The sequence below is a fragment of the Atta colombica genome, unplaced genomic scaffold, assembly GCF_001594045.1.
Source record: "Atta colombica isolate Treedump-2 unplaced genomic scaffold, Acol1.0 scaffold88, whole genome shotgun sequence".
In the NCBI taxonomy this organism is placed as follows: domain Eukaryota; kingdom Metazoa; phylum Arthropoda; class Insecta; order Hymenoptera; family Formicidae; genus Atta; species Atta colombica.
Window position 1 is genome coordinate 1,441,541 of NW_017259581.1, and position 14,256 is coordinate 1,455,796.

A 14,256-nucleotide genomic window follows, 5' to 3' on the forward strand; every position below is an offset into this window, starting at 1 on the left:
AAAAGCTGCCGGCCATGGGCTGCCGATTCCGGAACGTCACTTTCTCCCGACGACGGCGGCGGTGGCGGTGGCGGCGGTGGTTACTCCTGATGCCACCTGCGACAGCACGTCCGCCGTCTCCTCAGAATCGCCCCGATTGTGCCCCCGTGTTGTTTTTGGACCAGGCGGCCACGAATTCGTGTACCAACCACGCGGTTGGTTTTGTGAACTATCGATACCAAGCGAAGACGGCAATTTAACAGCTCACAACGCGGCCACTCCGACGTTGTCACTCCAGCTTGACTGGCACCGCTGGCACTGCCCCGCCAGGCCGAGTCGCGTCCAGGCGTATAGCGAGCGTCTCACGTCTGCGCCGCCGTTTGCCGTGAAACACGGCGGCGCATGACGCGCGATCAATAACAGTCGCCGCCGCCGTCGCTGCCGGCGACTGCGCTATATCGCGTCATTATCGCTATGCTGATCGGCTGATGTATGGTGGAAGAGTCTGGACGAAAGACACCGAGCTCCCGTGACCGCTGATCATCAGTAGTCGGTTAAAATATCTATTCGCCTTCAAATTTACTTAGGCATTATAAAGTCTAAAATCGTGACATGTATTACCCGAGTCGAAATTTTGCTTCTACTTTGAATCTTAAAAAGATTTAGGATGTATGTAGAGAGATTCGAGAGGTTTATAGTAGATTTTAATCTAATGAATTGAATTTCTATTAATAAATTAAGCCTGTAAATGGCAGTTATCTGAAAATTTCTTAAAGTTTTAAATTTAAAAGAAGTTTTCTAAATAGAAACTGTAGATTAAATAATATTTAAAAAAATTCTATTTGATTGTTGAAGTATCAAAATAGGTTTATAAGAGTTAATTGAGGTTGAAAGAGATTCAAAGTAGGATTAAAATTTTGACTCTCGGGAAGGCTCTCTTAATCACGATTCTTAGTGAAGGGATAACCGCTGATCAAAATTGTTATACCAATACCTACTAATACCCAAGTAATGTCCATTTTAATCTTAAGTTTTGTGTACACGATATCTACTAAAAATCGCTCCGAGATTTCGAAGAAAGAATATATTATAAATCACATTTGAACATTTAGGTCGATTGACTAACATATTTAATCAATTCTTTCTTCGTTCGAGTCTCAAATCGATTTTTAGAACTGTGGATACAAGGCTTTAAAAATCTTCAAAGCGAGACGTTTATACTTTAGATATAGGTGAATTTAATATGAAAAGTTTATATGATCCTCATCGTATTGACATAAACATCAGGGGTTTTAAATTCACACCATGTTGATGTTAATTCTTATCATTACTATACACGATAAGATTAGTCTCTGTGGGTAGCTTAGCCGGGGCTCGGCGTGTTCTTGCTTCGGTCTGAGTATTCTATTACTTAAATTTTTTCAAGTTTCTACAGAGTTTAACTTATGCATTTAAATAGATATAAAAGTGGATAGGATAAAAAGCAAAGAAATAATAATGAAAAAGGAGAAACCTTGTATTTACCTTAAATTTTAGATACTTTGTGCGAAAAGATCAAAAGGAAGAATTGAAAGTTTCAGAAGGAAAATCATAATGAATTAAAAAAAAATACACGATGATTTTCCGAATCTTTATTACAATAGGTCGTTCATAACTTGAATTAATTTTCATTACTTTTACAAGTATACAAAAATTATATTAAGTGATTCTTACATGTTACTTTAACATCTTTAGAAAGTATTAAGTTGTGTTCGTTATTTTGAAAAATTGTATATAAATGTTTTTAAATTAGTTACAAGTATTAAATAGAGGTAAAAAGGTATATAAATGTTAAATTAATTACAGATACCTCGTATTTCGAAGAAAAGAAATACGTATGATATCCAATCATGTGTAAAAGTTAGTAATATTAATATCACCCGATGAGAATCATATGTGTATGTAGATACTGCATAGATTTAAATCTACATACATTGAGAAAAAGAATATCTTGAATCAAAAAAATAAGATATTAGATGAAACTCATTGAATAAATAAACTTTCTTGTTAAGTAAAATTTTTTTATATCAAGATATTTTTTTCTCTCATTGTTATGTAGCCATATCTTTTAGAGTAAAAGACATCTTACATCCCGATTTTAGATCTTATGTTATCTGAGTACGTAAATTTACCAGTTTTTAAGAATCTCTAATAATGCACGAATTCCAAAGAAGCATGTAAGTTATTCGTATAAAGCATTTACCTCTCTCCCGTCAAGAATCGCGCGGCGAAATCGCGGCGTTGCGACGCGCAATGGAAGAACGTCCGAAGCGCGGAACGAGGCAAAAATGTAAATGGACGTTACGCACGTCGGTTTGTTTATTATTTCATCATTGGCGTAATTATAATGGCGACGGCATAAATTCACGCAAGTTTGTCGACGCTGCCAAATTATTTGTTCTGTAACTCTTTGACTGACTCGCGTAATGCGTAGAGAAATATGATCGGATATTAGAGAAAGTGGTTATCATTACTGTTCACGACGCTTCACGGAACGCGCAATAAACATCATACATCGCACGCGTTGTGTGATTTATGCAGGTCTCCGTTCCTTCGCTCTCTCACGCTGTTGTAGCTAATGTTGTATTGCGTAATCGCTGCTACTAGTATTACGTCTGCGGTGTAAAATAACGAGAAACCTGACTTTAAAGATTCTTCGTTGCTTTTTAATATTGTACTGCGTGACCAGTATATGTACTGTCATTGCTCACATTATGATCTTTCCTGATTAAATCTCTTTACACTAAAAAAAAAATATTAAATTTTAATAAATTTATTTACGTAAATAAATTTATTACGTAAATATTTGTTAAATATAAACATATATTTATTTGAATAAAATCATAAAAGAATTATTAATTTGATTTAATTATCATTTTTTTATTGAGTAAATATTTATTATACTATAAGTTTATGTTTAATTAGTACTATTCAAAGAAATGTGTATTGAGACTATTATATTTTTTTTTTTCAGTGTATACTGTATTCTTTTTCTATTATATTGTACATTATTACGTTTTTATGTTATATCAATTTTATATTTATCTTGCAACAAATTCGGTTGGACGCATTATTGTGCACTGGTGTACATAAAAGCCGTTGTGATTTAATCTGACGAGAAAAGTGAAATGCAAATATTTCGAATTATATAATACATATTTCATCTAACAGAATAATAAAGTGTATTGAAAATTTCACAATTTAATCGATTTCCATATTTACCAAACACATATCTTTACGTCAATTTGTTTATGCCGATTTTAATGTGCACCAATGCGCACTGAGTGCGTCCAATCGAATTCGTTATCATAATCTATTATATTTTCCCATATTGGAAAGTCTTGTTGCATTAATTGAAAGTCTGGTAGATTCAACCAGAAAGATATATATACAAATCAGACATTTATAGACTATAAGTATATTAAATATTCTATTCGAGATAATCAGAAATTCAATTATGATAACCACAATTCTGATCTATATATCAATATGATCAGAAAGATATCAGGTATGATCAACATTCATTCCATTTATTATACTTCTTATTGATACAATCAGAACATTTTTCTCCGTACTTGTAACTCCGTACGTGTTATTAGATTTAAATATAGTGCGAGTTAAAGAGTTAGGGAATTTCCGATACTGAGGTGTGCGAGGGAATGACTTAACAAATCGACAGTTTTTATCGTGACTTCGACAGCCGTTCGCGTTTCTAGTCGAGTGGCATTCATTACGCACTGACATCAGCGTCGCATTCTACGTGTGCGTTCATGCATATGCGAGCATATCCGTCTCAGGTAGTATTCAAAAATAATTTATCTATCCCGTTATATATATATATAATATATATATATAAAACTCCGAATGGGATTAACATCTTAGTGTACGCCGAACGCTTCGATTTAATTCTGACACGTCGCCCTTTTTTACGATTTAATTACGATTTTGCAATAGTCATTGGGATATTTTTCATTTAATGATATTATCGACGTAAGAATGTTGTTCTGTCTTTTAGCAAATTCGGTTGGATCCGCATCGAAAAAATTTTACAATATCTTAATATATATTTCTTTAATAATACGAACAATAAGTAAACATTTACTGAACAAAAAGATGACAGTTAAGTCAAATTAATAGTCTTTATATCAAATAAATATATGTTTTATATATTTAGTAAATAAATATTTACTTAGAACTATTTAAACAAATATTTATTAAAATTTAGAATGCATTAATGCGCACAGATACATTAAAGCTGTCGTTCACTAATTGAATGTAAATTAAAATATAAATATTTCAAATTATGAAATACATATTTTTATCTAACAGCTCAATAAAGTGTATTGAGGATTTCGCAATTTAATCCGTTTCTATTTATAGTAAACACACACACACTTTATTTTTTACACATCAATCTACAATTATAGCTTTAATGTTACCAATGCGCATTGGATACGTCCAACTGAAATTACTATTTGTATTGTTATCGAGAGGGTAATACGACTTAATGGGACAGAATCCTCGAAATGATCGTTATAAAATTCATGTGAAATCTCTATGTATAATCCGATAATTACATTTTATGCAACCATGAGAAATCATTGTATAATATTCAATAAAATCGTATATTTTACATTATATTAAATGACTTCATATACAGTGAAAAAAATTATTTGTAATCAGATGAAATCATATAGGATAACATATAGGATAACAATGTATATATGCCGCACCTATCAAAAACTTAATTTATTAAATATTATTTACTATATTTAAACGAACTATCAACGAACTATATCAATGAAAACTTTGTACTGTCTATTATTATGAAAAAAATATTAGAAATCCGAAATATTTAATTTTCATATTAAAAAATGAACTTTTTAAAACCCTTGCATTTTTGCCGTATATCCCATAGTGGTGGGATATATGACTACTCGTAGGGGGAGGAGGGGGGATGTACGGCTCATGAAATATTTACAAATAATGCATATAAATAAGACGTAAAATCATACAATAATTTATAAAATGCGTTTATAAAGTTTTATTAAGGAATAAGAATGATAAATATGTATATGAAATAATATTTAATAATAATTACAATCTTCCTACATAATAGTGTTATGATATGAGGTACATATTTCATATATTGCATTTAGTGCACTGAATTCAATCTGCGTACTTTGTATGTTTTGGAAATAAACCCCCCTCATTAAAAATACCGTATATCCCAAACGGATGAGACGGATGAAGACAATAAACTAAACAAAGAATACGAAAGGAAAGCACTTGTATTTTGCTATACAACATACTTTATCATTCCACTATACGTATGTACGAAATAATTACTAAATCTTTTATACGCTCTACAATAATCATTTTATGTAGATTTTAATTTATGATGGCGTTACTTATTACAGTGACAAATCGATTGAACTCATAATAATTTTATTAATATTACATTAAAAAATTGAAATCACAACACTAATATAACATAAAGGCATGTAACAGAGTACATCCACTCCTTCTATTTTTTTACCTCCACTCCTTCTATTTTTTCTGACTTCTGCGGCGTATTTGCCGGAATTATTCTAATCTGTGAGACAATATTTTAGCTAGTGATTCCTTCCTCGATTGTTATTTTTCAAACATCAAGAAAGGAGATTTATATCGATCTGTGTCACTAAATGGAAAGCATCTATAAAAATTCGTTTGTGATATATATCTCAATCTATCTTTTGAAAGTGCGCGTCAACACCTAATAAACGGATATGTGTAACTTCCGTATGGGATGACGAAAAATTAACTTTCCAACCCGATAAGAACCGTCAGGTCGTAAGCAACACATAGATAATTTTACGCGTTTAACGGTATATGGTCGCGCAAGGCCCACTTAGTAATTCATTTAATAAGATAACCCGCGTGTTATCGCAGGCTATATCTGATGATTAACCGCGTGGCATGCGAATAACTAGCGGTTGTCATCTCGTGTGCGCGATGCATGTTCGAAAAACTTGTTGTGGATTCATTAATGCGAAGGACTTCGATTCGCGCTAGGCGGATAGTAATTAATTGTTCCTCTATATGAAAACCGGCTCCCGCCAGAGACCGATGCGTAGTGTCAAAGTAACGTAATGTATATTTATACCTTCGTTGTTAAAAATCACGACGCTATCTGTCTTCACTGGCACGCTTCCCATCGGATACGATTTTTCCGCCGAGGAAAGCGGTCCTGTGAATTTTCTTCCTCTTTTTATCTTGAGACTATCTTCTACGAGTCGGCCATCTTTACGGCTGTCATCTCTACGGTTTTATGACTAGAACTGATGATTTACTTCGAAGAAGACTTCGACATTCGAATTTCGAAACTTACAAGATTTGAAAATTGTCTGAAGAGTAAAATCTCATTCTTGAAGACTAAAAATTGAGACCCTCTTTTTCGACACTGGTTTCATTTTAATTCTTTAGAGTGAGATTTTATTTCAAAGAATTTAGAGAGTAAATACATAAGTCGATTTTTCAGTTTGGAAAAGAAATTTTCAGCAGAAAGATCAGATCTGATGACCTTTTGACTTTTTTTACAGAAAGTATTACTAAGAAAGTAACAATTTTGATAGTGGCAATCGATCTCTGACAGAATGATGGGACCTTCAGTAAAAGGATAGTCGAACGCAGCTTCAATGGAACACCAGTTGAAAAGTGGCAATCGTGGCACTGACCAAGAGAGGAACATGGATCGTCTAATTACGGTCAGCCTTGGTAAGACGATCAGCAATTATTGACGTGGTCCAATCATCGTTCACCGACTCCACATCGAAAGTCTAAATTATTATCTTAGCCTAATTTCACCAAGAATACCACGAGGTGTTCTCGCGCTTCCGGTCGAACAGCAAGCACGAGCGAGCAGGTGTCCAATCATCATCGATAAGAGCAGTATCTCACGGATTCGTTTCGTTTTTCACGGTTGAGCGGGAAGCCGAAGGCACCGTAACTGATGTTTACTCGTTCGCCGATTCCCCCGAGGAGATTGCACGTTCGCAATAATATGTCTACAATGTAATGTATAGCGCAAAGGGATATCAGCTTACAGAAAGATCCAAGATTTGAGTATCTCCTAATTATCGGTAAACGCGTCCCGCCTTATCTCTTGCGATATGCCGTATTAATGATATATAATCAGGATCGATGGACGGGGAATATTTCTCGCCGGTGAAGCGAACCTCGGACTTTCGCGATTCTGCCGGGATTCCTCGCCGGTCCTCCTTGCCTTCACTGGACCTCTCTTCTCCAGTGAAGATATCGCGCTTCCTGCTATTAGAAGAAATTACTATTCCTGATACCGCGTCGCGTAATGGAGTCAATTCCTCTTACCGATCGCCGTGTTCTCAGGATCAATAGACAATTTAGGATTGCGATAGACGAAGGGGATAGACAATGAAACTCCGCTTACATATAAGAATCCACTTCATCAATTCCCGAAATTACACGCCTCCTTCGAGCGCGTAGATATGTCGGTGTAGATACTCGATTAAGAAGAATAGCTCGTTTCGATTTGACGGAACGAATACATTCTCGATTAGTTTCCGATAGCCTCGAAACGAAGGGTCATTCGCGTTTCCATTTCATCTTGTGGAGCTTTTTTCCTACGTCGTAAGTGAATTACGTTTTACGTGCGATTCCATTGCACGGCGAGAGCCGCGGAAAAGTCGGTCTTCCGTTTTTTGCGGTTAGAAAACGATTGCGGCGATTTCACGTTGCCATCATTACTATCATCGGCGATCTTGATCCGGCCTATCTATGCCGAACGAACTTTTACCTGAGAGTGTCGCTCATCTTACCAGTCGATGACCTCTTATGACTGAGATCGGTATTCAGTACGATGATTATTTTTTTCTTTTTAAAAAAAGTAAAGGATAAATTTGAAAATTATATAGGACTTTATTTCTAGACTCATCTGTGTCTAGAAATCTGTCAGAAATCTACGCATTAATTTCTTCAATTTTCTTGCACAATATATCTGAAGTAACTTTCAAGAAAAGCACAAGTCATCGTAACATCAAAATGACATCAAAATAACTGCAAATTTGATTATTATTACAAGTCATTTTTTAATCAATCACATAATCAATCATTTTAATGTTATTTTGATGTTACTGTAAATTTGTTATTCTGCTTTTTATTGGGCTAATATTGTTCTTGTATAAAATTAAATTATTAATAAAATAAAATTATTTCTGTAAACATTCGTGTGAGCATTAGACATTGAAATAGCATTAGAAAGAACTTTCTCTTTTAATATTATTAAAATAAAAAATGAATTTTGAAAAAATAAATAAAGCTAAAAGATAGCCTATATCTGAAATAAAGAACTGTCTTTTACAAAAAAAAGACGAATGGTCACCATACAAATTGATCGCCGCCATGTACATAAAATTAAGTATGAAAGAAGCAACGGTAAACTTACGTTAAATAACATTTTATTATTTTTAACTTCCATCAAAATGTAAATTAATCCATTTCTGATGTGATTAGTAATCCAAAGTAAGCCTCGTCCATAATAACGTATGCCTTTAAATAATAAATTTGAGTCAAATTTAATATATTTTCTTAAATTAAATTTTAGTCAAATTAATGACATATATGAGATAGAATCCAGCAAATACAGAATATAATTGCAATATTACAGCAATATTGCAGTTTTATTCTGTGTTTGCTGGGGACGTGCATAAATGATTAAATATAATTCTAATCTAATATATAATATTATAATTTGACATTATGAGTTTAACAGTAAATATCTTTTCCCTCTATCTTTCCGCGGGAGAATCCGCAGGAGAATCGGCACGCATTCTGGAAAGCGTTCTTTCAATTTGCTCGGAGAAAAACCATCATTTCCGTTTCACCGTTATCGCAATCGCAACTGATGGTCGCGCGTATGCGGCTGCGTCCAGGTATTTTTTCTCGTGCCGCTCTTTTCGATCGGTATGCGAGACTAATCGTCTTAGCGGAGTTGGCTACCTAACGACCCGTTGCGATCCAATACCGTAACGTTTCTGTTGTCGTCGTGTCGTCTCGCTCAACACTCGTGTGTATCTATCGAACACAATGAATCTGCTCTCACGTGCATCATCTGGAACAGCATCCTTGATCAACCACTGCGGTGTGTGTGCATGACAACGAGAGTAGAAGCTACACGATCTACTTGTTTTATTGAATTTTGTTTTTTGTAGATTCATGCAGCATCTTACATGTACTTTATTTACGTTCTGTTTACGCTCTACCTAGTTCACGTTTTATTCTATATATTTTTTTTTCCTCTGCTCACTGCGTTTTTTTTGGCTGTATAGGATCTAGCAACCTTGTGCTCTGATTATCTGATTATCTATGCTTTTTATACTTTAGGTAAGGCAACTTTGAAATTTTATTCATTTTTTTCATTCATGCTATTTGTAATTATCCAAATCGTATAAGTTACTCTATGTCTATATGTATGCGATAAAGTTGATGGTTTATCTAAACGACTTTGGTCGGACTTTGATTAATAATCTTTTATCGTTACTCACTTTAACCGCTGCGACTTATGAAGTGACTTCGAGCAAACTCCAATTGACTTAATTGGAGATTAATTTGTTGACTAACCTTTTCTTAGTATTTTGCTAACATGGATAAAATTATTAATTGTTTGTTTGATTAGATTAAGAGAAATGATTCACAGAAAGATATTTAATTCAACCAGCTAGAACTACTTGTAGCAAATTTTTTCATTGTATGATTCATTTTATGATTTATCTCTAATCTAATCAAAACAAACAAAATTAATTTAACAAATTTTAATCAATGCTAATAAAATATTATAAAAATGTTACTTAACAATTAAAGTCAATTGGAGTTTGATCGGAGTCACTTCATAAATTCTAGCGGTTGAAGTGAGTAATGGTAAAAAATTATTAATCAGAGTCTTATCTGGAAGTCATTCTATAGATAAAATCGATAACTATAGATAACTCTAATTATTGCGTATACATATAATAATTAAAGTTATCGATAGTTATCGAGCGACTTCAACAAGACTTTGATTAATAATTTTTTCTCATTATTCAACTTTAACCGCTACGATTAATAATTTATATAATGAAGTGAGTAATGGTAAAAAATTTCAAGTTCTCCGCTTCAAGGAAGAATAATTCGATCTCGAGTCTCGGACAATCGCGAAAGTTCGCAATGTTTCCTCGCGAGACTTTCCAGACAAGACATGACCATGTATGTTTGTTTTCATTCGTTAATCGAACAGAAGTATTGATTTTATCGAGAAAATCATGGGATAGCTTCTGGAGAAATTTAATACCAGTATTGGTCAATTAATCATTTATTTTGAGTATTCAAGGAATTACTATTAAATACTCAAAATAAGTGATTGATAAGCCAGTACCTAGTATTAAATTTCTATAAAGTAAAGGACAGCGATTGTCAAACCTTTGAACACTATTATGCTCATTTCAATCAATGTAGATTACCTTTAATCTCAGTTCAGCTTACTCTTCATCTTTTTCTAATTTTTAGAACTAAAAAAGATGAAGATTAAATTGAACTGAGATTAAAGTTAATCTATATTTGTGGAAACGAGAATTAGAATTATAATCTGGGAAATTGCGATTCGCGAAAGACAGCGCTGATTGACGGGAAAGTATCGATGAATCCTTGAAACGAGGCGAAGCTCTTATTAACGAAGGAAAGCTGTGAGCGAGTCGATCGCTGTCATTCCCGATCTGCCAATTATGCGTAACGCAGCTCGATAACAGCATAGAAACTCGCTGAAGCATCGCGAGTCATTCAGATTCCACTTGCGTCTGCCTCCTCCGAGGGAAAAGTGGATCGCGCGGAAATATTTTGTTTATTGTTTGCAGAATGTCAGAAGTATTCCCGCGAGCGCAAACTCTCACTGACGACATTGTTTGCTTAATGAGTTTCATACTCATTTTACCGTTACACTACGGTAGAGTTTTTCATTATCTTGAGCGCATAAATTATAAATTTGTGGAAATAAATGTATAAAATAAATATTATTTCAAAATAATAATTTAAATGTTTTCATTTTTATGAACACACGATTCACAAACATAAAATAATTTTTATTTTTAATAATAAAGTACTATTCAACAATGTGAAATTTTTTATTTTATTTTATTTTAATTAAATTATTCTTTAAATTAAACGATTTTTATTTTACCAAAAATAAAAATTATTTAATTGTCGAATGACATAACTTTTTACTTTACACTATCATTCAGTTATTTACGTCATTCGAAAGTTTATATTAAATGGCATTTATTTATTATTAGCGTTTTCACTTTTGCGCGTTACCTGACAATAACGCCCGCCGATGCGGGAGGATCGCGGTGTGTTTAAATCGTGCAAGCTTTACGTAATCGCACATCGCCGGCATAGTTTTCAATGAGGAAAGTGTGTAATCGAGCGACGTGTCCACAGGATGGCATGGCGTTACGTCGGATTATACACGCGCTTATAATAAGAGAAAAAACAAGACTTCGATCGGCGCACGATTCCGCTAGTCAAAGTCCTTTCTCACGATATACAGTATCTTGCTTGGGCGAAGAATAAACAGCCTGGAGATCCTTTCCAACAAGTGATGTATCCGTGTCGCGGAGTTTTGCACCGCTAGTAATGATTTTCCTCTATTAAACGAAAAGAAAGTCTTTCCGTGGAATCCCCGGCGGGCATTAACGGTCGATCCAATAAAATATTTCTTCTCGCCTTCCTTCGATTTTTTTCCCGTTGCAACGACTCACTGTTACGCGACTCTCTAGTTGGTATTTATAGACAATTTTTTTATATTTAAGATAGTCTTAAGTACAATCTTAAGATGTCATAAGTCAATCATAAGAATTGTATTAGCATTTTAAGATATTACTTAAGCTTGTTTAAATAATAATGGATTACCAGCCTTATGCCTTCAGTTTGAATGTTTACGTGTTGTAAGCTTCATTCTACTTTTATTGCTCATTACAGGAGTGTAAAATGAAACTTTCATGTGAACTTTCGTGTGAACGTCTAAACCGAACGTAGCTACAATATACATATAGTAATAATTTCATTTTTGTTTAATATTAGCAAACAATAAGGATGAATAATTAGATATCGCATGCTTATTATTGCATATTTTTAGCATTTTTTTTTCGTTATTACCGATAATATTAAAGGCATCCACATTGGAAACCTATCTTTCTTTGATAGCGTGCAATGATCTGTGATATTCAAAAGAAAAAAACTTTCATCTAATGTTACTTTGAAGACTATTAATTTATTTGAAGCTATCCACGATAAAAAATCTGGACATACGGCTACTGTAGTTTGCGAAATTTGAAGAAGCTGTGAGAGTCGGAACAATAAACAATTTGATCGTCAATTTTGTTATGTAAGCATGATCGTTTTAATTTTTGGAAAAATGTGAACAAATGTAAAGTCTTTTCTCTTATATCTTTTGACTAAACTGTTAAATGCATGTATGTTGATTATTTATGTTCGATAGCATTGAAAATTTTTTAATGTGATACTGAAGATGACTTGTTGTTATTGTAAAAGGTTGAAAAAACTGTTTATGTGAGATATTAAATTGTTGCAAAAACGTGCAGATTGACTCTCCAGTCTTTATTCTGTTAATTTTAAATTCTTAAATTTTATATTCTTAAAAGCCTCATTATAATTGAATTAAATTTTAATTTAATTGTTAACATAAATATTTATATAATGATTATTAATTATATAATTATATAATTGACATATTTAATTTGATGTAATTAATATTGAGCGGTATTTTCATAGCCAATTTTTTATTTAAGTTTAAATCTTAAGTACAGTTTAAGAGGTCATAGGCCAATCACAGACCATTAACTTAGATCTAAGACAATACTTAAGATGAATACTTAAGACAATACTTAAGACCGGTAAACAACAAGATTACCGCGTTATCGATACTCTCTGAGATATTGAGTTTCAGAAACGGTCGGAACGGGTTTTCGTAAATGTCATGTAGATCTACGAAACCGATCTACTATAGTCAACAGTCTCGTTAAAAGTCTCGAAACGTCATGTGCTATCGCACAACCGCTTTCGTAACGAAGGTTGTAATACACAGCTTCTCATATATGTCTTCAATAACGAAGGCATATACCGGGGATTTCACCTCATCTAACGAACTAACTCGTTGTAATGTCCAAATGTATGATTAACAGAATATCATTCGCACTGTGCCTCACCATTTTGCGTCCAGCTGTTGAGGTCGTGGCAGAGCATAATCCAGTCATCCTCCAGATCCTGGAAAGACGTCGTTGACGATTTTGTTGAAAATATCCTTCGTCCTTGCGCCATGTCACGATGTTGCCAATCGCAATCAGAAATTCGATCACCACGCGTTCCACCTGTGGAGAATCCTTGGTTGTGAACGTCAAGATCCTTTCGCGAGTCGAAAATCGGACGATGATTTCATACGTGAGGATTCATGAAATTGCACGAAACAATAACGACGATAATAGCTGTTTATTTGGAGATTCACGAAATCCTGAGTACGATCGCGCGAAACGTCACAGACGAACACGACGCGAACGAAAGGACCGAGCTGAGGTTGAGGCATGGACGTTAAAACGACACCCGGCTGCACGCGTGTGTTCCACGCGTTTGTACACGCACCTGAACGCGCGGAACGCTGCTCCGTTCTACCTTTGCTCCGCTCCGCACGATCACTGAGTTTCGCATTGTTTATTTTTAAAAGCGCACTCGGCCGTCCACTTGTCAACACACGCGTGTATTGTACATACGTACATACACAACCCGACGACGCAAGACATTTGATACGCGCATATATAGTGAGTTCAAAGTTTCCCATCCAAGGATATAAAATAATAGTGATAAATGAACATGAATTCATCATCGACTTTAATGCGTAAATTTTGTCCACATACATTTGAAAATAAAAAATAATAATTTGAGACTGACTGTGAGTCGAGATTGTAGAATGAATGATGAAGTAATCTTCGAACGGTATTTTAAGAACAAAAATTCAAAATATTTTTTAGTGAAATATAAGGAAATTAATTCATCATTCTAAAAAATTGAAATAAAAGACAATTGGATAAATAATGATAGTTAAAAAGTTCATTTTTATCATTTTTTTTATATTCTTCAATCGAAAACTTTTGGAATCTATGTAATTCGATTATAAAT

At 33.9% G+C, this 14,256-nt stretch overlaps 1 protein-coding gene across 1 annotated transcript in view; it reads right to left on the reverse strand.

Annotated features, from left to right (window-relative positions):
• The window catches only part of LOC108693171 (cerebellar degeneration-related protein 2), a 48,098-nt gene extending 34,336 nt beyond the window's left edge, over positions 1 to 13,762 (reverse strand). Inside the window, exons 1-2 of the mRNA XM_018201979.1 lie at positions 13,723 to 13,762; positions 13,293 to 13,454 (exon numbers count right to left, since the gene is read on the reverse strand). Coding sequence (XP_018057468.1) covers positions 13,293 to 13,404 — 112 coding nt within the window. The 5' untranslated portion in view covers positions 13,405 to 13,454; positions 13,723 to 13,762. The remainder of the gene's footprint in view (positions 1 to 13,292; positions 13,455 to 13,722) is intronic.
• Positions 13,763 to 14,256: the final 494 nt, after the last annotated feature.